Raw genomic sequence first — 24,455 nt, 5'->3', positions numbered from 1 at the left:
TGCATACACTCTTAATATAGTTTAATACAAATATACTACCAACCCTCATATATAGGTTAGTCAAAGGCACTGAGGGAGTTTATGTATCATACAATTACAGGTTATAAACTGTCTGGTTCATTGATCATTATACAATATGTTTCCTTGACACGCAATCCAATAAAAGTTGATGAAAAATGTCTACTCATGTTAAGTGTGGATAATATACAAAATATACCTCTATATGTTCTTATTCTTTGGCTGAACAGGAAAAAATTACATATGCAATTTAAAAGAATGGTTAGTATGATGGCATATTCATGAAAGCAGTAATTCAGAAAGCATTATTGACCCTATAAAGTTATGTACCATCCGAGAACACTGAAAATACAGATACATCTTATTAAAACATTAGTAGAGATTTGTTTCATATTTTATACAGAAAATACCTTGGTACACAACTTTTGTTACTTCTGAAATATACAAATGTAGAAAGTATTTGTTCATAACCTAACTCAAAACCAAATATATAAAAAGAAGCGGAACCTCTTCAAAACATGTCTAAACATGATGAAAAGAAAGCGGCTAATCCAACCTTTCTTAATTCACAGCTTGTCACGTCACATTGTTCATAGTTCCCTAACTTAAACCGTGGAATCCTTCACATAATGACCAGGGCTCAACCGAAATAACGAAAAGAAGAAGCGACCACGAGCCAAAACAGGTTTGACCTGGCACTGGATACAGGGTGTCGTCATTTCAAAAAGGACATAATACTCAAATAAAAACCAAAAAAACATGTTATACAGTTCCATAGTCATAATATATATATAAAAAAAATTGGTTGGAAAGGTTTTTGAAGAGTTAGGAGAGGCCGGGGCGAAGCCTTAAGGGGTCTGTTATTCTGATGAGGGTTATTGAACTCGACGGCAGTAGTAGCCCAGCACTTTGCATTTCTCACACAGGTGTTGGGGATGCTCCTTGCTCTGGTCCGACACGTCCAGCCCATCAGGTTTCTCTAGAGGTCGCTATGGAAACACACAGAGCACTAGCTTAGCCCTCCACATGACTTATCACGAGAAGGAGCATCCAAAGCACAGTAGGCCTATTCAGGTGTGGATGCATTCAGAATTAAGAAACGGCAAATGTGATTGCAGTGATTCAGTCATCAGCAGACCTGTTCTTCTATTAATGCATATTTTTGGTCTGTAAGTACTTATTGTAACAATAAATCCATAAAGAATACTAACCATTAATTATCTATGATAAACCATTATTTTCATATCGCTAACGCAGCCTTTAAATTCTAAACTGTCCCATAAATCCCCCCCCATATTGCTAACCCACCCAGTCGTTGTAGGCGTTCTGAAAGTCAGTTCTCTGTACTATGACCTCTAATGCATGCATGACCCCAGCACACCACAGTGAGAATAGAGGAAAAGACCCCTGGCCCTATTGTTTATTGACATAACTGTAATACTGCAGAGGGTCACCTGCTTGTGTGGGTACACGTTAAGGTGGCACTTGATACATTCTTGTCCCATGTTGGCCCAGGAATTCCCGCTCATCCACTTCCTCTTGCACTTGGGGCACTTGTACTCCCCGAAACACCTCTTCTTCCCCTGGTACGGGGTCAGCCCCTCTCCCTTGGGACGAGCCTGTGAAACCAAAGACCCCGGCCCAAAGCCACAACCACATCAGTAATGGGAGACGTCACTCTCAGAGGCCTTTTGTTATGACTACATGTTCAGGAAAGGGAAAAACACCTTAATGCGCGTGCTTCGTTTTGTCCCTAGCTGCCATGTCATTAAGCCGAGGGCTGCTGTGATTGCGTCTGTCTTTCTCTTTTTCATCAGCGTGATAGGACGAGAGAGATCTATTTGGTTTTGTTGGGAGAGCGGCCAAATCAGCACACAGGTCAAATGGGTCAAATTATGAAATTCTACGACGCAAAAAAACAAGAACATCAAATAATCCAATTTGGAAGGAAAGGATGATACATGCTTTTTCACTCATCAAATATCGTTGACACTTTTAGGAGAAGTTTTAAGATGTTGATGGAAAACAGGGAGGGGGGTATATAAGCTGTAATCAATTTTTGAGACAGCAACAGAGATGTTTCAACTTTCCCATTTGAAATGCACTCCTTCCTTCCTTCCCTCCCTCCCTACCACCCTCCCTCCCTCCCTACAGCTGGGCTCCCTGGGGAACGTCAAGGAGGCCTAAACACATCGGGGCAGCCAATGGGAAAGGCTTCTCCTCCAAAGCACACATAACTCTGGCCCTCAGTCATCCCTCCCAGCTGGCCCCGGCCCACCAATCACGGCTCGGGGAACCGGCTCAGAGGGAGAGAAAATCAAACCCAGATGAACCCTGCCCTTGTAAAACATGACAAAATCCTAAAACCATCATAAAGTAATCATCCCGGCATCCCTGGTTTGAATTAGAAGCACCTTGGCTGAGAAGGAGGGCAGATCATAATTAGGAGCAGAGTGATGAATGGCTAGCAACGCCGAGCGGCCTAGGTGAAACCTTATTTTGATAACATAGAAGAAAGAAAAAAGAAAAGCCACACATGGCGCTTTCACAATGTGGAGGGGAACATGTTGATGTGGATCTATAGACATTGGAATTCTGTGAAATGTGTTTTTTTGTGTTATATTTTGCGTTGGTAGCCAAGTCGCATAACTCCAAAAACAGCTGTTGAGTCGACAAGTGGTCAAGCGTTGCATGTGTGTGTGTGTGTGTGTGTGTGCAGTGTGTGGCCACTGTGAGGTGCTGTGTGTGTGTGTGTGTGTGTGTGTGTGTGTGTGTGTGTGTGTGTGTGTGTGTGTGTGTGTGTGTGTGTGTGTGTGTGTGTGTGTGTGTGTGTGTGCACGTGTGTCCTCCAGAAAGGTCCCATTAGTCAGAGACATGAAACCTGAAACTGAAACGCCACGCACTATGAACGCCAGTACGTACCATAAGAAATGTGAAGGATAAAATAGAACATTTTGTTATATCGCACTTCACTGCACTTCCATTCACCTACACGGTTCTCATTGATGTACTGCCACGACTGAATAGTACAACTTCCTGCTTAGCGGAAGAAGTGTGAGTTGCATAATGCCGCCCCCCCTTTCCCTACGATCCAGAAACAAACAAACACATTCATGTGGCCATCCTGCCAGCCACAAACCACTGGGTCGGGACCCACACTGCCACCCGGACGATCTAGTCCCTCTAGTCCGCCCCTTCTCCCCCCAAGGCTGTGGGTACAAAGAGAGAGGGAGAGACAGAGAGAGGGGGGGGGGAGAGATAGAGAGACAAAAGGGGGAGAGAGAGAGAGAGAGAAAGAGAGAGAGAGAGAGAGAGAGAGAGAGAGAGAGAGAGAGAGACAGAGAGACAGAAAGGGAGAGAGGGAGTGGGAAAGGACAGAGCACAGTCTTCCTGAAAGAGGAAACAGCCTTTGACTTTGCAGAGTAAGCAAAACAAAATCCTGCTTATAATCTGTGGAAGGCCACCAAAGGCCAGGGCACAGTCCAGAGTTTCCAGTGGCACCAGCCCTCTCAAAGAGTTGGACTGCTGACCGCTGGCTACAGGAAGAATGACCGGCGCTTTTCTCTGAAATTAGTTTTGAATGTGAGAAAAATCTGACTTTGAAACCATGAGAAACGTATTAGTTTAGCATTGCTAGTATTTTCTTTTCAAACAGCCGATGAAGTTATAATGCATACAGTTATACGTTCATACTTTGATGGTGATTGTTTGTTGTAAGAAACACACATAATAATTCCCCCTGCATTCCTGATTATAATGACCTTCCCTATCTGGAATCAGTGCTGGAGTCTGACCGGCATGCCTGCACTTCCCAACTGTGTCAGATAGTGTTGGCCTGGGTCTGTGGTTCCTGGAGAGGGAGAGAGGGGCCCAGGAGGTCGGCTACCTCCCTCTGCCATCATCTGGAATCCATCAGGATAAACAATGGAGAAAACTACTCCAAACCCCCCAACTCTCTCTCTCTCTCTCTCTCTCTCTCTCTCTCTCTCTCTCTCTCTCTCTCTCTCTCTCTCTCTCTTTCTCTCACTTGCTTTCTCTCTCTCTCTCTCTTTCTCTCTCTCTCTCTCTCTCTCTCTCTCTCTCTATCTCTCTCGCTCTGTCCTTACATTCTCCCTCTCTCTCTTTCTTCTTTCACTCTCTCGCCCTCTCTCCCCCTCCCTGGGGTCATCCATCCTAGAGAACTTGAGAAGACCAGAGGCCTCAGATGCCATGTGTGGTTCATGCACTCACACACACACGCACACACACACACACACAACCACAAACAGACAAAGTCAAAGAAAGCGCTCTCTCCCTCTGTATTATAATAACCCCCCCATCTCCCCTCCACCACCAACCCCATCTCCCCAACACCACCACCAACACCACCCCTATCTCCTCTCCTCCAAAGGTTTCCACTGTCATTAAAACCCATAAAAACCTTGTTTAAAGTGCATACAACTCTCCATTGCAGATGCGACTGCACCTGTATGTCGCTCCCCGCCACAACTGTGAGAGGCACCTGGAACTGACGAGCGTGCATTTGGCACAGTCAGTGTTGAAGGGCAGTAAAGCCACGCGCTTAGGTTGCACCCATGCAGCTGTTGTTGCTGCACCATATGTGCTACATCACCGCATTCCGCTTTTTCTGTCGTATATACGCTTTCAATGGAGATGCAACGGAATGAATGCAAAGGCCTACAAATTCTCTTTTTTTATTCTCGTTCTCGACTCAAGTGGTTTGGTGAGTCGGTTAAACATTTTGCAAAAGTTTCAGGAGAAATACGACCGTAGCGTCGACCATGGGTGCAGACCGCAGGAACTGCGCTTCGCGGAAACAAAGAGGCGAGGGCGAGATGCTTTCCACTCCCCAGCCAATGGAAGCAACCGTGTGTCCTGTTCTATACAATGGCATTTCCTTATCCTTCCCACCGAAAAATATGAGTCCAAATGCTACACAAATGGAAAATGAGTTATCACGTGATGATTCAACATTACTGCAGGCCTGCAAGTTATAAATCTCACGGTATGTCCTTCTCCTCGTCAAATGATAGGTACATCAGTGAGGCCATCAGGGAGCTGATTCTAATGCACAACAACACTATTAGAAACCACAGGTAGTCACTCAGTCTGCGTACGACACAAGAATTTCACTTGGTCCATCATCTGGAACATTTCAACTGGATATTCACTCCACCCACACACATCTGCACGGACACACACACACACACACATACACACACATACACTCACACATACACACATGCATGCACAGCACACACACATGTACAAATGCATGCACATGCACACACACACACACACACACACACCGTTATCCTTTATCAGCCCCTGGCCCCTATGCCAGTAAGTGTGCTTTAAGCACACAAAAAAACGCCCGTCAAGAAAAACAATCACAGATGTCGACACATCTACCAGTAATAGATGATGCACGGCTCTGTGGTCAAGCTGACGACTTGTACAGCTGTTGGGTTTCACGTCCAGTGAACGACAGGGGCAGGTGTGCTGGTGGACCACTGGCAACAGAATATTCCCATATTCGTCTTAAAGCACACAGCTGAGCGAGATTCCAGAAGGGGGTTATCAAAATGTAACGACAAGAGATGGGAGGAGAGTGTTACCGCTTTAACGGCTCCCAGCTTCACGCTGTATTTTCCCCCTGTTGACAGAGGACGGGGGAAAGATTTAATATCCATCCAATGCAAGCAAACCCAAACCGCCCCAGAGACATGGCCTTGTGCAAACTTATCGTTGTTATTTTGGATTCCTTGAGTATATAGTCAGAGTGGCCATCATGTGTTCAATACATCCGTGGCTTTATATGTTTTTATTATAGCGAATATTGCTTATCATGAACGTGTTTGATAACGTAACTAAGGAATATTGAATTGTGGTCCCACTTTTACAATTCAATTTCGTAACTATGTTTACTTAATAATCAACATATAAAAAATGCAGTTGCAAAGAAACTTCTAATTGTCAGTTCAACTGTTCAGTAACTGATTGTGTTTAATCAGAAACTACTACTGTCAAGTTCAGTAAACAAAAACTGATGAATGAATGCGCATAATGACCTGAACTGATTCCAACTTTCTCCTTTGTTGGGACTCAATTTTCCTTCCTTCCTTTTTTTTTTTTTTTTACAAAGTCATATTCCATGTCCTGCGTGGGTGGGACCTCCTCCAGCTCAAGAGAAAAACATTAGAATAACCCAGACAGAGACGGAGACGGAGACAACCGGCTCTTCATCTCTCTTTCTGGCATTTTTTATGGGGTCGGTGGAGGGGGGGGAGGGGGGGGTTGTTTGACCACAGAACCTGTGTAGAAACGGCATGTCGTTTGGTGCACAGGAGGGAGTCTGCTCTGATCCCACATTCCAGCGTTTCCTCTATCTTGCTCATCCCCCTGCTGTTTGTCCACACAGAGGCACAGGCCAACAGACACACCGAGCACATTTTGGACTGATAAAAGATTTAGTGGCAGTAAAGAGGCAGCAAAGGGCAAGGGCCTAATCTGACTGAGTGATGGCAGAGATGCACCAGCGTGCAATAAAGATGAGGCTGGTGGATCTCTCATCTTCTGAGGGTATGGCGGTTGCCTGAAGCAGTTAAACCGAACTCCTTCATGCATGGTGTCTAACTTTATATTTAGATAAAATAAATAGCTAAAATGAGTTGCAGAGTTAAGAAGAAAACACATCTGTATTTCTAATAGGTTTTATGAGTTATTTATTACCCCGTTGGCATCCAAGAGTTATATAATAAATACATAGAGACTGCGATAGGTGGCGCTTTGAAGTAGTGAGAACAAGGAAGAAAGACAGTAACAAGCTGTAACAGTAAAACCAGTAATGTGAACACCAACGACTTTCAACTGTTCCAAAGTCATCCATCAGACCTGCCTGACCTGCCAGAAACTATTCCTCTATTTATTTCTACAACCCTTATTAAATCCCTTTAACACCGCCATCAGCAGAACCCATGGAGTTTTTAATACTGAAACACATCCATGTTTGTTTTTTAGAGTCATCCCCACAGCCTTACAGCCCCCTAATCTCCCTTCCCAGGGCCGGGGATCGAACCGGGGATCTCTGCATGAGCACCGGGCAGAGGTTGGCGCTGCAGGCTCAGCAACCGCGGGGTGAACAATACAGGCCAGCTCCCTGACCCTAGTTCCCCCCCCCCCCACCACCACCACAGCCACCACCCCCTCCGACCTCTCTGGAGAGGAACAATCCAATCCTTATTTAGCCCAGGCTCTTCCACCATACAGTCATTTACTGTCACTTGTGCTCTCTCTGTTGTGAAATTGGTGTGTGTTGTGCTGATCTCTCTCTCTCTCTCTCTCTCTCTCTCTCTCTCTCTCATCTCTCTCTCTCTCTCTCTCTCTCTCTCTCTCTACTCTCTCTCTCTCTCTCTATCTCTCTCTCTCTCTCTCTCTCTCTCTCTCTCTCTCTCCCTTAACCCAGGGCTAAGAGGGTGAGGGAGAGAAACTCAACACTCCAGGGCTGTCACCAAGATGTTTACCACTGCAATCACAGCGAACAGCCCAGGGTGCATGCCAGACGTCTCTACTTAGAGCTGCTTTCTATCCACTGGTGACCATTAAAGATGTGTTATGGTTTTCACTAATAAGGGAGGGCAAAAACATCAAAATTCCTCTTAAATCATATTCAAGAGGCTCCGTATTCAACACCCTACAGAGGTGTCCTCTGTGTCGCGTTGATGCAAAAAAACAGAAAATGGAAAGTGACTTTGGAGTTATTGCAAGGCATGCGGCCCTGCTTCCTGATTGGCTGTCGACGGGGGGGCGACCAGGCATGCCCACTTCCTCTGTTCCTCTTCTCTTTCCTCACTGAGCCATGACATTCTTTGATGCCCCACCGCTGCCACTCAGACCCAAACAAGTCGGCTGGGAGACATTCCATAAAGCCTTTCCCTGACCAGCACTTTTATAGACTGATGTATAGCAACAATGCTACACTTCAGTCCAATGTCATGTTCAATGTGTTAATAGCTGCATACTTCCTGCATCAGCAAAATCAGTTAGGGAAAGTGGGGTGAGTAGGGGTTAAAAAAAAAAGAGGCTCAGATACACGATGAGAGAGGGTGGTCCCTAGAAGTATCGCTAAGTGAATCGTAAATTACTAGAGACCGACTATGTACAAAGAAGCGTGATTGTGTCAAGATGTTGTTTACTTGTATTGTATCTTCTTCAATCCATCTCATTCAACTGGAGCACTGTATAATTCAGTGCTCCAGTGCTCCATTATAATCCAGTGCTCCATTATAATAACAGTTTTCACTCTGCTCAGCCACTTAGGACAAACAAATCTCACCGACAAAAACAGGAACTGCCTGACCGACTATTTTTGCAGTTGGCTTCGCTTTTTACCAGCTTTCTGAACCAACCTTTTACTTTCCAATACTGACTATATCATTGAATTTAAGTATAGTTTCTGTAAAAAAAGCTGCCTAACATTTTGTCCCATATGTTATTCAATTCCTTTTCATTACTTCTGACAAATGTCAGGTATGTATGAAAATGCGCAACTCCTGCGCTACATGAACTTGTGGTCATGTTTCTTCCTTGTTTAAACTTGAGTTGAGTCTTTGCTGTAGCTTCACAGAAAACAGCCATCATCTCCCATTAAGGCTCAGAGATCTCATCTAGCATCTGTTGTTCATTACTGACCCGGCGTGGCACGGCTAACATGACTATGCGCTTTCATAATTGGTGCTGTGTTGTTTTTATATTTCGCCTAACACTCTCACACGCATATACAAATGCACATACACTAGATTCACCCTCACACACGCACCCACACATGTATGCATGCACACCACACATCACATCACATGCACGCACATACGCACGCACATACACTAGATTCACTCTCACACAAGCACCCACTCACCGTACACACATAATAGATTCATTCTATTATGTGCAAACTCACACACAGACACACACGCACATACGCACGCACACACATCCACACACACACACACACACACACACACACACACACACACACACACAAATAGACACACACAGTCACACCCATAAAATTCTGATTCATATTAAATCGAATGTCTCATACAATTTCACGAAATTCCCCTCAAGACAGGAATAAAACTGGTCCGACTTAACCCAGGAATGGAGGACGTCTGGGGATACAGGGCGTCTCTCAACCTGCGGAGGGAGGGGGCATGGGGGGGGGGCACTCTTGGAGTGTTGCCACTTCAAAGCCTTATTCCCTTCACACATTTATTTTTTTCTTTAGTTGCTGCTCGTTTCCCAAATCATCATTCTTTCCCTTTCTTTTTTGAACCCGTCTGTTTTGAGTCAGGTCACACTCCCCCCACCAGATGCAGGGGGGGCAGGGGGGGCAGGGGTCGGCCCCCCCCCCACCTAGCAGCACCCCCCATAACCACCAGCACCGCGCGGCTCACCTGAGGGCAGTCTTTGATGTAGTGTCCCTTGTTGAAGCAGAGGTGGCAGAGGTAGTTGGGCGGCGGCCGTTTGTTGAGCCTGCGCGTGGGCGACGACGAGAGGCACAGCTCGGAGAAGGGGTCCGTCAGCGAGCCCGGACCCTCGGCGATGTTGTGGAGGGAGCCGTACGGGGAGGGGCTCTTGTAGAGCTGAGTGCTGTTGTTGTTGTTGTTGTTCAAGGCCTGCCACACACACACACACACACACACACACACACACACACACACACACACACACACACACACACACACACACACACACACACACACACACAATGTCCCGGCGGGTCATTAGAATCAATGTTTTACTGTTCTGAGACATTTTAGCACTGACATTTTCATCCACACACGACTGACGGTGGACCCAGCTAAATGTCACCGAGGTGGGGTTTTGGGGGGGGGCGTCTCGCTGAAGGATGCCTGCAGGTTCGCCTGATCGAACCCAGTACCTTTCGCCTGGGAATCCAACACAATGGCCAGTAGACTATCTGCTTTGTCCTGCATTATTATAAAAGCTAAATATTGATAAGAATGTATTTCTATTAAGTTTTCTCTATTTTCTTGCGATACAGTTTTGCTGCAAACATTCTATCCTTCCATTATTAATAGTAATGAATACATGATTTCCAACAACAGTTTGTGATTTTACCTCATCATTATTTCAAAGTGTTGCTGCACTGTTTTGCTGTCTGTGTCGTTATTGCCGTTCTATAACATCCATACCTTTCTATCAAAAGACGTGACCGTATAATCGGGGGGCATGGGATTGGGAAGAGCAAGTCTTTACCTCTCCCATCACTCCATCAAACTAATTAATTCTGTTGTTTTGACAGCGTCTGCTCCACACACAGTGGGCCGGTTTCATGGGCTGCAGATGTGCTGCATTTACTCTGCGAGCATATAGTGTCCCGTTTCCTTAAAGGGAACAGAATGCCTTTGTTGCTGTGCATCTTCTCAGCGCTGTTGGGCAGGGCTGTAGCCTGGGGATGGCACAATCCGATCATTGTGCCCCATTTGGGAGGAGATAGCTTCCATGGTACCACAGAGAGAGAAGGCGAGAGAGAGAGAGAGAGAGAGAGAGAGAGAGAGAGAGGGGGGGGGGGGGGGCGAGGGGGTGAGAGAGAGCGAGAGAGAGAGAGGCAGTTTGCTTGCAGGATATCACAGGAAATAAATAGTACTCCCTCTCACACACAGTGATTTTGATGACAGTAGGGGTGTGAGGTCTCATTCACCGACTCTATTTTATACATGCACAGTTTGTTACACATCCCTCTCATCATAGGCTACCTCTATTATACTGTCCAATACGTTATTTATTATTAACATAACACGCATCAACCAGGAGCACTTTTGCAAACGCCTAGTGGGAGGTATGGTAAAAAAAAACAGCCATGTAAAAGTGAATCCAATTGTTTCTTCCGACGTTCTCTCCCATTCATATTATATATATATGCACATTGGGCTTTGAGTGTGACATGATGGGCAATCAACGGCGTAGCCTTCCGCAAAGCAGTGAAGTGGCCCCATAGACCCATGCAGAGGCCGGCCTCGCTGAACTCTTCTTTTTGACTTGGGGGGGGGGGGGGGAACCTGTGAGGGGCCTTTTCTCACCATACACGTCGTCTGCCCTACCCGCTGATCCCAGACCAGCGGGAACACACACAGGTACTATGCGCCCGGGTACAAGACACACATTCATGTAGTACATGCACTCTCTCTCACCGCAGTGGCTCACCAGCTGGAGGAATGCTGGTGAGGTTTTCGCTGTATGGGCAACAGATATATGCAGTAAAAATACATCAGCTAATGACATTCACTGAGCGGCATTCCTTCACAGCGGGAATTTAGACTCCAAAGTATGGCCACCTCTGTTTAACTAATAATAATAATAAAAAAAATTGAAATATGAAAATATAAATATAGACCAACATAGCAGTAATAATAAGATATAAGAGTATAATAAGTTATAATAGCAAGCATCAACAAAGTACTCCATTCATTGTGGCCCAACTCTCAAAAATGTAAACTATTGTGTTTACAAGACAGCATCATTAGTCGGCCTATGCATAAGAACTAATGAGAACAATGGAAACAATATGGACAATGCATGGGGTATGACAACAGCATGTACAGTATCTATACCTCACTCTTGAGCTGTAAGAAGCTGTTCAGATAGTTGGAGTTGAGCGGAGAGCTCAGCTCAGCTGCACAGCGTTTGGCGGTGTGGAGGTCCAGAAAGCCCTCGGACCCGGGTCTGAACGCATCGAAGGCATTGGTCTGGCTCTCCTGCAGAGACATGCACATCCAGTTCAACAGCTGGGCCGGCTGGTAAACGGCGGCACTGGTCTCTATCGCGGACATCATCTTGATCGCTGCACTAATGACGATGTAAAAAAAAAAAGCGCTCGTGTATTAAACGGATAAAAAGTTGTCCCCTCTGTCATCCCACTTGGAGTTATTTCTAACGCTCATCAGGGCACCCCGGTGGCCAGGTGATGGTCAATGGGGGACCGCACTGGAACCATGACAGAGCAAGAAAAAAAAGTTTGTGCGAGTCCAAAGAGCTGTGCTATGCTGTGCAGTTCTGCTGTACTGTGAATGAGCTGCAGCCTGCACGCAATTTCTGCTGAACCCCCGGTTGCGTCATGACGAATAGGAGGGCCAACGGGGTACGCAAAGAGAAAAGGGTTTGACTAGTTACGTTTTAAAAGTTAGTTATGTGGTTCTAACATACAGTCCTACACAGATATGAAAATTTTTGATACATCTAAGTCTAATAAATACGCGCGCGCATGTGTGTGTGTGTGTGTGTGTGTGTGTGTGTGTGTGTGTGTGTGTGTGTGTGTATGCGTGTGTGTGTGTGTGTGTGTGTGTGTGTGTGTGTGTGTGTGTGTGTGTGTGTGTGTGTGTGTGTGTGTGTGTGTGCGTGTGTATGTGCTTTTGTCGAAAGAAACTCAAGAGAAGAAATTTGGTACAATAAAAAGTATACAGGTCTACCTGAAGGATGTGTTTGCATATATATTAGATACATTTATAAATATAGTTGCAAGCAACAATAACAGGGTCCTACGGGATGCTGAGTATTGTGTGCCATCGCCTAATGAATATCATTATATAATGCATTATTTGATTTAAAAAAAAATTCGAGCGATCTATTTGCCCAAAAAATATTTCAATATCTAGAGTATAAATGGTGATACAGCATTTAAACTAATAATGCCTTAGAAGAACAATAGTTGAGCGCTGCTTGCAGCACTCACCTAATATACAAGAGGGTTCCTACGGATTTCGTAGGAACCCTAAAATATATGGGACTTTTAATTGTGTGGTCTGTAAATCCATTTGACGGCCAATAGCCCATAAATACCCAATGCTGACATCTAGTGGACGTAGTGAAAACCTGCGTGAAGAAGGGTGTATATATATTTTTTTTATATTGATGGTCGTTCTGGTGTATCTAGTGTAACTTGACACAATGACAAAGTTATATTATTTAAAAAATAAAGTTGTTAATTTTATATCCGTCACCAGTTCACAGAGTTTTATAATAATAGCTTAGCTAACTCAGGAGCCGAGGGGTCAAACTTCACATGATTATCAAAAGCAGAGAATGCAGCAAGACCCGCCCACAGGATAGTGAACACATCTCGACAGACTTCGTTGTTGGTTCTTCCTGGATTGGGTGTGGAAAAAGTAAGTAGCGCTGTTGGTTTTTATGTCGGCCGTTAGATTGAAATATGATTGCGGATTGTCCGGAAATCTGCATACTCGACGCGCTGATTCATGTAAAAGAAGAATTGTTGTCTTCGGACATTTTGTGGTCATCATGTATGTTTTGGTCAGGCTGTGTGCAATGATACTTCTTTAAACGATACGCGACATGTACATCAGACGCGCCTTTATTTAAAGTGTGCGAATCTGTAGTGATATACTTGATACCATCGGCACTCAAAAGACGGTGGATAATGGGTCGTCAATCTTTTCAAAAGTGCGACCATTGGCCAGTGGCCACGAAGCTACAATGCTACACTGGCCTGACGTCAGTCCTTGTTTGCTAAACAAAAACAACTGTTCTGGTGCAGAGAGAGCGCGGTCACCCCGCCCGGCTAGATGTGGTCCTGCTGACCATACTGCTAGTTTCGTCGTGCTAGCAGGAAGCATTTGCGATGCTGGCTTGGTTTTAGGCACGGGCGAAGCGGGCAGCTGCCCCGGGGCGGCATTACATGGGGGGCGGCACGAAAAAATCATCCCCCCCCCCGTCCCCGTCCCCTCATATGATGAGTGGAAGTAGGCGTGGAGGACTGAATGGCATTGAGCAGGCTGTCAAATTCTCCCCCAATGCAAATGTTAATTCAGGTCTGGTATGCAGCTGAAGAAACATATAAGCCTTTCCGAATTTACCAGGTTGTCTCTTGTAATAGATCTGAATGGATTGTAAAACAACAACAGCATTAATTAGTATTATCGTATTATTTAAGGAAACCTCGAGATGGAGGCAGTTGACTATTCTGAAATCTGCCCAGAAACGTAGATGGAAATACTCTATTGGGCTACTGATGATGACGTCCTTAAGTGGCCTCATAAAATACCAGGGAGTGTTTCCCCTACTCTTGAAAACCGGCTATCGTCTGACAATGATTCACCACTGTGGACAATGGGCAATATATCTCGAGCATTCCGGAGACTTCCAGTAGAACTAAGTCAAAATAAGAATTAGACAACGGCCCCCTTTACAAATAGTATTAGCCTATGTTTACATATATACACCAGTTGGCACTTAACCGTTTTCTCCCCACCAGAAGAGAACAGAATATGAGCTATCCAGGATACCCACCACAGGCCGGGGGCTACCCACCACAGGCCGGGGGCTACCCACCGCAACCAGGAGCCTACCCTCCCCAAGCAGGCGGCTACCCTCCCCAAGCAGGGGGCTACCCTCCGCAGGCAGGGGGCTACCCTCCGCAAGCGGGCGGCTATCCCCCACAGGCAGGCGGCTACCCCCAGCCGGCTGGAGGATCGTACCCTCCTCAAGCGGGCGGCTATCCCCCACAGGCAGGCGGCTTCCCTCCCCAGGCCGGCGGCTACCCCGCACAGGGCGGTGGCTACCCTGCCCAGGCTGGAGGTTTCCCAGGGCAGGCCGGTGGCTACCAACCCCAGGCTGGGGCAGGAGGTTACCCTTCCATGCCCCCAGCAGGTGAGGCGTGGTGTTTAATAAAAGATTTCCTGAAATGTATTTGTGTATTTGATTCTCATCGTGTTGGCTTTGTAGTAATGGCCATTATGGGTGAACATAGTCTTTATGTACTGTATGTTCGTTGACTTTGATGGTGGCCATTTGTTTGAGAAGTGTCACTGATGTCCCTTTTCTAGGTGGAGGTTGGGGTGGCGCACCCGCCGGCTACGGAATGGTATGCAACCTTATGCTCCTTCTCACACCCAGTTCTCCCACCCTTTCTCTCACCCTACACACCTGTTGCCAAGTATAGCCCACTGACGTATGGAAGCGAAAGAGGCTCTGTCATTCTGTCCTCGGGATGTAGCGAGTAGAGTTGGAGAGTTCTGTCTTGTTGGAGTTCTGTTTTATTCATTGATTCTAGGTTTATGTCTTGACACGTTTTTATCTTGTGTTGTTAGGTATTTGGACCGCTTGCTGCATTATGAATTACCCCTTTTGGGTCAGTCTCACAAATCAGACTGTAGATCAATTTCTAAAGTCTGATGGCAGACAAGCTCAAATCAGGGTCAATTTTCATTCAGTTCATATTTGTTTTGACCAATAAGGTTGCTGGATGTGGGGAACTTGTGTGATTAGGGAACACAAACTCAGCGGTAGTAAACTAAAAAAGCTTCTGTTAAGGTTTCAAATCGCTGTGTAGAATGGCCACTGTGGTAATACTCCTTCTGAAAGCTCCACTTGCACAAGGTAGTTTGTCTTTGGTCGAAAAAAAATGTTGTATAAAAAACAGGAAGGCGGTTCAACTTAGCCACTTCCAGCTTCTGGTTTCCTGTCTAGGCCCTGTGCCATCTCCACCCAGAAGCTCTGCTACAAATGCAAAATCAGAATTAATACATTCACATTCAACTACATCTCATTTCACAAGCACCTGCAAAAACATCCTGAATGTACCAATTTGCACTACAAAAAAAACTGGACAACTCTACTGTGCAATACCGTTTACCTAAGCTGCTAGTCTTATTATTTGTTATTTGTATATTTTATCTTTATTTGTTATATATTTTTTACCTTTCTTATATATTTAAAATTTGTTTTTGTGAATCATACCGTCTGGACGGCATTTCAATTTCATTGCACTATGTGCAATGACAATAAAGAGATTCTGATTCAGATTCTGCCTCAGGGTTAGGGTTAGTGTGTTGGGATAATAAAGCTCTCTCTGCTCTGCTCTACTCTACTTCTAGCCAGCCGGGGGCCAGCAGGGATACCCGCAGGGTCCTGCCCCGGGCCAGCCCATGCCAAATTACCCCGGTGCCCCCGGTGGAGGCAACCCCCCCATGCCTGGGTACGGCTCGGCCCCTCCTTCCGGCCCCGTGCCCATTGCTGTAAGTATCCCCATGCTTTATCAATGGGCTGTCATGGATATTATAATAGAAATGATATAATAATAATTTTCAAAGACTGAATTGAAACTCAATATATTTATTTTTTCTACCACACAATATTTGCAAAAAAACAACAACAACTAAACTTTCCCTTACAGTCTTCAATGGTTATTACAGTGATCGTATTGCGTGCGATGTTCCCCTCCTCTTGTGTTGAATGTGTGTCTCATTGCGGTGTTTTGTCTGGAGCAGAAGGGGTTCCGGGGTTCCATTAAAGACTTCCCCGGCGCCGACCCCTTGAGGGACGTCGAAGTCCTTCGCAAAGCCATGAAGGGATTTGGTCAGTTGATGGCAATTCAGTCTTTTATGTTGACTTTGCACTCGAAGCAATACATATTGAAGCAGTTTTGTTTTTTTTTCAACCTTTGTAACCTTTCATTTATATTTAACCAGGAAAGTCATTAAGAAAGGGTTCTTATTTACAATGGTGCCCTGGCAAGTAGCAGAACCTGCTTGTGAGAAAAGGGGCTGAATAATGGGTGCTATAAATGGTGAATACCAAAGCACAGAAAAGGAAGTGTGTTTGCAATCACAGACATGTAAACACAAGTATAAACATAGTAGAAAATGTAATCATATTAAGGCAGGTTAAACGGGAAGGGATGTAAAAAAAAAAAAGATACTCTATTCGTTGGAATCATTTACAACACACCATTCTTGGTAAATGAACAAATGATTTGTCGGAACAAGTGATTACTCCGCTATGTATTAATGTCCTCATTTCAACATTTGAAACAGGCACAGACGAGTCAGCCATTATTGAACTCCTGGGCCATCGCTCCGTGAGGCAGAGAGTTCCCCTGGTGGCCGCCTACAAAACAACCTACGGAAAGGTAGGTTCTCACCAACACACACTTGAGACACAGCGCCCCTTTTTACTTGTGACAAAATCCATATCTATGGTGACTTTGAACCCACTGTTTTGGTGTTGTGCCTCTCCCTGTAGGATTTACTCCGTGACCTGAAGTCTGAGCTCACTGGAAACTTTGAGAACCTGGTGTTAGCCACGCTGATGAAACCCTCGGCCTTCGATGCGGCTGAACTCAGAGAAGCCATTAAGGTTGGAACATTTGACTTTAACATCTTCACCAAACCACACCATGTGACTCATAATAACACAGGGATAAGGAAAATTTAGATCAATGAGAAGCTTTCTCCATGAATAGTGGTAGGTTCAGGAAAGAGCGGAGGGAACACAGAGGGATGGGTTTCCGTCGGCTCAAGTGTAGGCGTGTCCTACTTTGGTCATTTGCCTTCACTTTCCATACAGGGCGCAGGCACGGATGAAGCTTGCCTCATTGAGATCCTGTCCTCCCGCACCAATGCAGAGATTTTGGAAATCAACCAGGTTTACAAAGCCGGTGAGTTTTATTTCTGGGTTTCTATTCAGATTTGAATGGCTTCGAGATTATCGTTTTCGTCATTTGCACTAGAGGTGAAATAGTGTCAGGTGACAGTTTCAGCTGATTTACTCTGATTATACAAATATGATCAACCTTTTAATGAGGGGGCCAATGTGTGGCGCGCAGCGCCACACATTGGCCTATCTATGGGAAACACTGAGATATATCCTAAGAAGAGCCAACATTTCTTTACTTCATATACATTCATTGGAGCTTTTTCTATGGAATGTGATATTGATGCAAGACATGAAAAATAACAATGACCTCGTTTCCACGAACAGCCTTGTGGTTTATGAATGGTATTGTTTATCATGCCTACAGTTTTTTGGTTGAAAAGGGACGATGATCATAGTAATTAACAGCTATGGATTTGCTATAAACCTGTTGGTTCGTAAATCGAGACTCGCATCGCGTTGGGTTGAAGACACAAGCCTGGCGTTTCGTGACCCTATGGGAAATGAGCCGGTTTGATTGCGTTGTGCCCATGCTACGCTTTTTTTCTTGCAGAGTACGGCAAGCCTCTGGAGGACGCCATCAGCAACGATACCTCAGGGCACTTCCGCAGGCTGCTGGTCTCTCTCTGTCAGGTAGCTGCTCGCACTGCACTCTTCCACAGGGCTCTCCTGAAGCACAATTAACGCGCGCTAGAGCCTCGCAGACAATAATATTGATGTGATCAGCTTGAAAGTAACACGCTCATCGTATGCTAAAGATACCGCTGAGCAAATAGTCGTGACGTTAAATTTCCTCTTATTTGTGTTTGAAGACAAGTAAGAAGGAGAAAGGTTAAATATGTTTTTAATGTAGGAATTCAGGTAAACAATGTATATTGTTTGATTCTTTATACTCCTTTGCACGAATGCAACTCTGTCATTGTTTTAGTGTGTAATGTGATTTTTATTTCCTTCTCTCTTTCAGGGAAATCGCGACGAGAGGGAAAATGTGGATGTTGCTCTGGCTAAACAGGATGCTCAGGTAAACGTCCGGCAAACATCAGGACAACAACAGCCATGTTTGGATGATTCAGTTACCACAGTGTGTTACGATGACTTTTAGTTTTAAATGTATATTTGTGTTTGCGTGCGTCTTGCAGAAACTGCATGCGGCCGGAGAGAATAAAGTGGGAACTGATGAGTCTCAGTTCAACGCTATCCTGTGTGCCCGCAGCATTCCTCACCTCAGAACAGGTGTGTGTGTGTGTGTGTGTGTGTGTGTGTGTGTGTGTGTGTGTGTGTGTGTGTGTGTGTGTGTGTGTGTGTGTGTGTGTGTGTGTGTGTGTGTGTGTGTGTGTGTGTGTGTGTGTGTGTGTGTGTGTGTTTTCACGCTTTCGTGTCACATAGTGTCAAAACTCTCCTCCCTCATAAACTTTATTTAGTTACCGTTTTCACATAGTTGCAAAGGAAAGGCTGTACAGTCTAGTCTTTAGTAGATTGCGTGGTTGACTCTCTGGGTTCGAGCCTCAATGTCCACTGTCTATCTGTAGGCTGAGTAAGATACTAAGCCCCTAGCTGCTCCTAACCATTTATATACGTACATACAACCATACTTTAACAAAACAACTCGGCTAGTAGCATCTGCTAAAATGACTAGATGAGCTTGTGCTCAAACTTGTAGTAAATAGTTTCTGAGTTGTGAAGAAGTCACGGTTCATTCGCCCTTTCATGCTGTGGTCTGTGGATGCCTTTGGGCAGCAGCGTGTTGGATTCAGATTAGTAACTGCTGCCTTGTTTTCCTGGCAGTGTTCCACGAGTACCAGCAGATGTGTGGCCGAGACATTGTGAAGAGCATCTGCAGAGAAATGTCCGGGAACGTGGAGTCAGGCATGGTGGCTGTTGGTAAGTGGTTGTTGTTTTTCATTCTCAGCCGTACACAGTCTTTCACAGACTTTGTGTCTTTGTGCAAGTTACGAACAACATTAGATAAATTGGATTATTATGCTTACTTAATACTCTGCACAAGTCATTGTATTTATTTATTGTACAGATAACAATCACAGTTTGAAATTCATACAGTGTAAACAAAATAGAGGATACCACCTAAATGTATTGGTTATCAGGAGATTGTATAGGTGAAATATAGCAGAGGGTCCAGTATGTAGAATATAGTGGCATATAGCATAGTATGAAGAGTTAAATGCCTCAGTCTAAGGAAACAAATCCACGACAATTCTTAATTCCAAGGGATTGCCAATTTGAAAATTTGAAAACTTAATATATTCCATTTCTGCCCATTCCGTTCCGCTACATGCCACTAAATTCTAAACACTGCACCTTTTTAATCAAAATAGTTTTGATCACTAATAAACTGTTTCTTTAATTGTCCAGTGAAATGCATCCGGAACACCCCAGCCTACTTCGCAGAGAGGCTTCATAAGGCCATGAAGGTAAAGCCGTCGTTCATTCCCTTTTTGTGTCTCAAATGTGTGTATTTACGACCAAACCAAACCTGTTGGTTTGTTTGTTATGGTGTCCGAACTTTTTTTTTTTCTTCTCTTGTTTTGTGTGTACACGGACTAGACTGGAAAACGACCTTATGAAAGTTCTTCCACGTGAAATTTGTTTTAAAACTGTTTTTGGATTGTAGTATGACCCCAGTTACAGACGACCTATGCCTTTTGAATGTCGTTTTGAAGCTCATCTTTGAATATCACCTTTTGAAAACCTGGTCCACAACAATAACATGTCTGAACTACAGGGAGCCGGCACCAAGGACCGAACCCTCATCCGCATCATGGTGTCCCGCTCAGACAAGGATATGCTGGACATCAGACAGGAGTACTTGAAGAACTACCAGAAATCCCTGTATACTGACATCTCTGTAAGTCAAAAGTGCATTAACTTGACTTTTATTAATGTGTAATTAACGGTGCTGTAGGTAGGAATTCATTATTTGAGTGTAATGCGTTACAAATGACATAGCCATCTGTCAGCTAATAAGGAGTGAAATCCGCTGTGTGAAGGGATTTTTCGAGTTGACTCTGCTTGCCTCTGTATAAGCCAATTTGGATTTTAGACCACTCTGTGTCAATCACAGGTTCGGGAAATGCAACACTTTTCAATGGCAAAGAAACTTAGGGCTGCTCTGACAACAATTGTCTGACAATTCCCAAACCTACAGCACCTTTCATATTTATTTATGAATGAATGTTGTCAACATTGGTTGTTGTGAAATTGTGTTTTCTATCTCTCTCTCTCTCTCTCTCTCTCTCTCTCTCTCTCTCTCTCTCTCTCTCTCTCTCTCTCTCTCTCTCTCTCTCTCTCTCTCTCTCTCTCTCTCTCTCTCTCTCTCTCTCTCTCTCTCTCTCTCTCTCTCTCTCTCTCTCTCTCAGGGTGATACCTCTGGGGATTACCAGAAGCTACTGCTGAAGTTGTGCGGCGGAAGTGACTAGAAAGGAAAGGCACTTTGCTAATACTAGTGACACTGTAGATGTCCACAGAGTGTCATGGGAAATCATAATTCATACTGATTCCCAATTGCATGCAGCCAATTTATTGTGTCATTAAAACACCACTTTTTATATAGCTGCTTCTTTTATGTTTTTATTTTTCTGAGTGCATTTCCATGTAGAGTAGAGAAATGTTCATTTACATATTACTAGATGTCATACTAACATTTCATTTTGACGTTATGTCTGATTTGTTTCCAGTCTTTTTTTTTGAGCTAACTTGATGTGGGTCATCAATCACAGTATCCACCTAAAAGTAACCAATTGTATGGTTTATCATTTTTATTTTCTGTTTATTTTAATTACTTTAGAACCATTGTATTTAAAAAATGAATTGACACTATGGTATGGTGAACATGAAACATGTATTTTAGTGGTGCGTCCTTTTCTAAAATCCACTATAGAAAATGAAGTAAAAGTCAGCAATCATAATTGTTTTTCAATCATGGTAATCAGGGAAATACTGAAAACAAATCTTGCACTTAAAAAATAACCTGCTTTATCTATAAATCAGACCTCTATGCAAATCAACCCTAACCTGTATAACATTTAATTTTAATGAATGCTTACAATTTTTCTTTCTATTTTCATTATATCAATTTCATGAAGCTATTTACACATGTGGCCTTGCTGTAAAGCTGAACCCGAAGCTTTTTAGAATGGTTTTTAAACCATTCATAGCTGCTTGTAACAGAAAATGTATTATATATTCGTAACATGTTGTCTATCAATCAGTCTATGGGTGTATTCGAATACACCCAAGTGTCATCGTGCCATTGTAATAATTGTTTTAGTCCTGTGATTGCAACGTTGTTTTTTTGACATAGTTGCTGTCTATGTTGTATCGCCAGCAGAGGGCTCTTGGTTCCCATGAGCTAACATGTATTTCACTGTGTAGCCTACTTGTCTGTTAACTACCAGCCACATTTTTGTTTTGTCATTTCAATTAATATACTTACAATATGTTGCCACATTTTTGTTTTGTCATTTTCAATTAATATACTTACAATATGTTGCCAACTATATTTTAGAATCGCCTTACAAATGTTTAGATTATACATAGTTTAATTTTAAATACCATTTTAAAATTATATCTCCCCCGGGGCCATATATACACACGTATTCCAAAGCCACATTTTGCATAAATGAATAAATAAAGACATTATGACACATAAAGACTTTCCGTGTGCACTGGTGGATTGTGTGAGTCTGCATTAAAAAAAAAATCGGCACGATGAATCCATTTCTGGCGAACGAACCAACAATGGGCTATTTGCATTTCAAAGCCGCTTCTCGCTCCGCCACCTTAGCTATATATTATGCATGGTATCATGCTCGGCCTAGAGTAGCTTCAGAGCTCCTCCGGTGCTAACAAAAGGTAGCGAGTGTGAGTTCTCTCTATATCTATATTTCTGTCTCTGCGTCTGGCTCACTAATCCTCCAAGTGGAAAATTTTCAGGTTTCAATAGTAGTTCAGTAGCATGAGCAGTGAAATGAAATGGCGTGCACACAATAGTTATTTCCCCACAACTCCTAGGCTATAAATTGTTTTCCAAAGTAGGAGACACTGGTAACACCCAAAACTCTTTTTTGAGGGTCTTTTGAGGCATTTGGCCCCCAGAGGTGGTGTGGGTTATTTGGTTTGGCTGATCTGGCTGGCAGCACCGTCAGTCACTTGGCTGTTCTGAGTTTCATGTGATATCCATTGTTAGCACTCTGGGTCTCTGATGTATGGACATAGAATGTAGAAGCACAAACACGACCCATGGCTCAAGAACAAAGCAGAATGAATATTTGATGTCTGTGGTTTGTATTTACCCTGCGGTAGCTGCATCTGCTTCCTGTGATACCTTGTGGGGAAATGTGACCATATGGAGAAAAGCACTTTTGATGGGATGATTATAAACACAGGAACTAAGAAACAAAAAAAAAAGATTGGCCTCCGCCCATATTTTGTTAATTGGCTTTTGGGAAATGTCTGTTTGACTCTTGAGACAAAGAGAGGGGGGCTCAGTGTTTGCAGTTGATCATCATAGCCGTCTGTGATGTGTACACAGGAGCAATGCTAATCAATAATATCCCTGTGCGTCATCAGCTGCTCAGATGAGCAGTCAAGGTCACACTGTAATAAGCAGTAGACCTCGCACTCCTGCAATTCTCCTCATCTTATCACGCTTGCTCTCTCTCTCTCTCTCCCCCCTCTTCTCTCATACAATTCTCTTCGTAGTCTCTCTATCTTGCACTCCCTCTCTCTCCCCTCTTCTCCTACAATTCTCTTCATCTCCTGCTCCTCCTCTCCCCATTCCTCTTCTCCCGCTCCTCCTTTCCCTCCATCCTTTTTCTGCCTCTCCTCCTCTCATGCTATCTCCTTCCTCTTCTCTCCTATCTCACTTTTCTCTCCTCACTCCCCTCTCCCATCTCCCCTCCTTTCCCTCCTTCCTTCTCTCCTCCCCCTTTCACCCCCTGTCCTTTCAATCAGGAACAAGTTGGATTCATGCCTCTATGACGTTTTTGTAACCCATCACAAATGTCATTTTAGATGACATTGTGGGGGTTGGTTGTGACCCATCTATCATTTAAACGCAATGATATGCTGAATATGGAAGAAAACACGATGGTTCAACTTCTAGTGTGTTGAATATGGTTTGATTAAATCAAAAACAGACAAAACAAGAGTACATTTCGAAGAAAAATAAAGATACTATTGCTGTTATTAAATGGATATTTCCTCTTATCTATTTACAGTAAACCCAGATTTGACATATAACTTGTCACAACAGACATTGACTTATATATTGTGTCAATAAAGCTGTGCTGTGGTATGTGTGTCTAAGGCGACATTTGGTTGACCAAAGGAACTAATCCTGCTTTAAACTTCATGAGCGCATGCAAATTACAAAACCACGGATTAGATGGAGCAGATATAACAGGATTCTTGGAGCAGATAGTACCACTATCCTAGTCTTCTTACCTCAGCATAGCAATGCATGCACGTGTCCATGGGTATGCTTATGCTGGCATATTCATACATTTGCCTTGTAAAGCTGTCAGAATCTGAGCTTTGCATAATTTCCAACATTCCTGTTATTCTCATGCACAGAGCCACTTATAGACTTTCTGAGTTGAAATACAGTTGAGTTATATCATCAGTTATATTAGAAGGCTGTTCAAAAGTGAGCAATGTATGGACACACTCACTCAATAGCATTTATAGTAGATTCATATTAATAACATCTTAATAACTGGTTTAAGGCCACCTTGCTTTTATTTTGCATCTCAAATCTCTCTTTGCACATTGTTTTAAAAAGTAGCTCTACAAATATTGTTTTTAATTATTATGAATAAAGCTGTTTGACATATCTAAATGGTTCTACATCTCCTGGGTCTATTAAACCCTACCTAGAGGCTAGTCATGTAATGTTTTCTGCTATGGGCCAACCCAGCCAGTTTCGTGTGTGAATCCCATAGTCAGCAGAC

At 43.9% G+C, this 24,455-nt stretch overlaps 2 protein-coding genes across 2 annotated transcripts; one reads left to right on the top strand and one right to left on the bottom strand.

Annotated features, from left to right (window-relative positions):
* Window positions 1–72: 72 nt before the first annotated feature.
* On the bottom strand, window positions 73–12,056 carry LOC311367040 (zinc finger CCHC domain-containing protein 24-like). Its single transcript, XM_084485852.1, has 4 exons — window positions 11,652–12,056; window positions 9,471–9,692; window positions 1,473–1,637; window positions 73–1,007 (listed from the first exon to the last, which is right to left on the bottom strand). Exons 1-4 carry the CDS (start codon window positions 11,871–11,873, stop codon window positions 894–896), a joined length of 723 nt encoding a protein of 240 aa, XP_084341978.1. The 5' UTR covers window positions 11,874–12,056; the 3' UTR covers window positions 73–893.
* Window positions 12,057–13,127: 1,071 nt separating this feature from the next.
* Window positions 13,128–22,157, top strand: LOC311367164 (annexin A4-like). The gene is made up of 15 exons (XM_084486005.1): window positions 13,128–13,202; window positions 14,309–14,703; window positions 14,880–14,917; window positions 15,930–16,070; window positions 16,323–16,410; window positions 16,869–16,963; window positions 17,077–17,190; window positions 17,401–17,491; window positions 18,041–18,120; window positions 18,452–18,508; window positions 18,627–18,720; window positions 19,273–19,368; window positions 19,858–19,916; window positions 20,228–20,350; window positions 20,862–22,157. Exons 2-15 carry the CDS (start codon window positions 14,322–14,324, stop codon window positions 20,919–20,921), a joined length of 1,518 nt encoding a protein of 505 aa, XP_084342131.1. The 5' UTR covers window positions 13,128–13,202; window positions 14,309–14,321; the 3' UTR covers window positions 20,922–22,157.
* The last annotated feature ends 2,298 nt before the right edge of the window (window positions 22,158–24,455 follow it).

Source organism: Micromesistius poutassou (genome assembly GCF_964030765.1).
Source record: "Micromesistius poutassou genome assembly, chromosome: 21".
Lineage (NCBI taxonomy): Eukaryota > Metazoa > Chordata > Actinopteri > Gadiformes > Gadidae > Micromesistius > Micromesistius poutassou.
The sequence above is the reverse complement of the archived record's forward strand: the minus strand, read 5'-3'. Positions and strand labels throughout refer to the sequence as shown.

What these genes read in the sequence shown, in the direction of transcription:
- LOC311367040 (XM_084485852.1), bottom strand. Translation starts at nt 11,873, where the DNA reads ATGATGTCCGCGATAGAGACCAGTGCCGCCGTTTACCAGCCGGCCCAG. An exon ending in ACATCAAAGACTGCCCTCAG is followed by an intron (nt 1,638 to 9,470) that starts GTGAGCCGCGCG and finishes TTGGTTTCACAG; the next exon opens with GCTCGTCCCAAGGGAGAGGG. An exon ending in ACGTGTACCCACACAAGCAG is followed by an intron (nt 1,008 to 1,472) that starts GTGACCCTCTGC and finishes GTGTTTCCATAG; the next exon opens with CGACCTCTAGAGAAACCTGA.
- LOC311367164 (XM_084486005.1), top strand. Translation starts at nt 14,322, where the DNA reads ATGAGCTATCCAGGATACCCACCACAGGCCGGGGGCTACCCACCACAG. An exon ending in CCGGCCCCGTGCCCATTGCT is followed by an intron (nt 16,071 to 16,322) that starts GTAAGTATCCCC and finishes TGTCTGGAGCAG; the next exon opens with AAGGGGTTCCGGGGTTCCAT. An exon ending in CCCTGTATACTGACATCTCT is followed by an intron (nt 20,351 to 20,861) that starts GTAAGTCAAAAG and finishes TCTCTCTCTCAG; the next exon opens with GGTGATACCTCTGGGGATTA.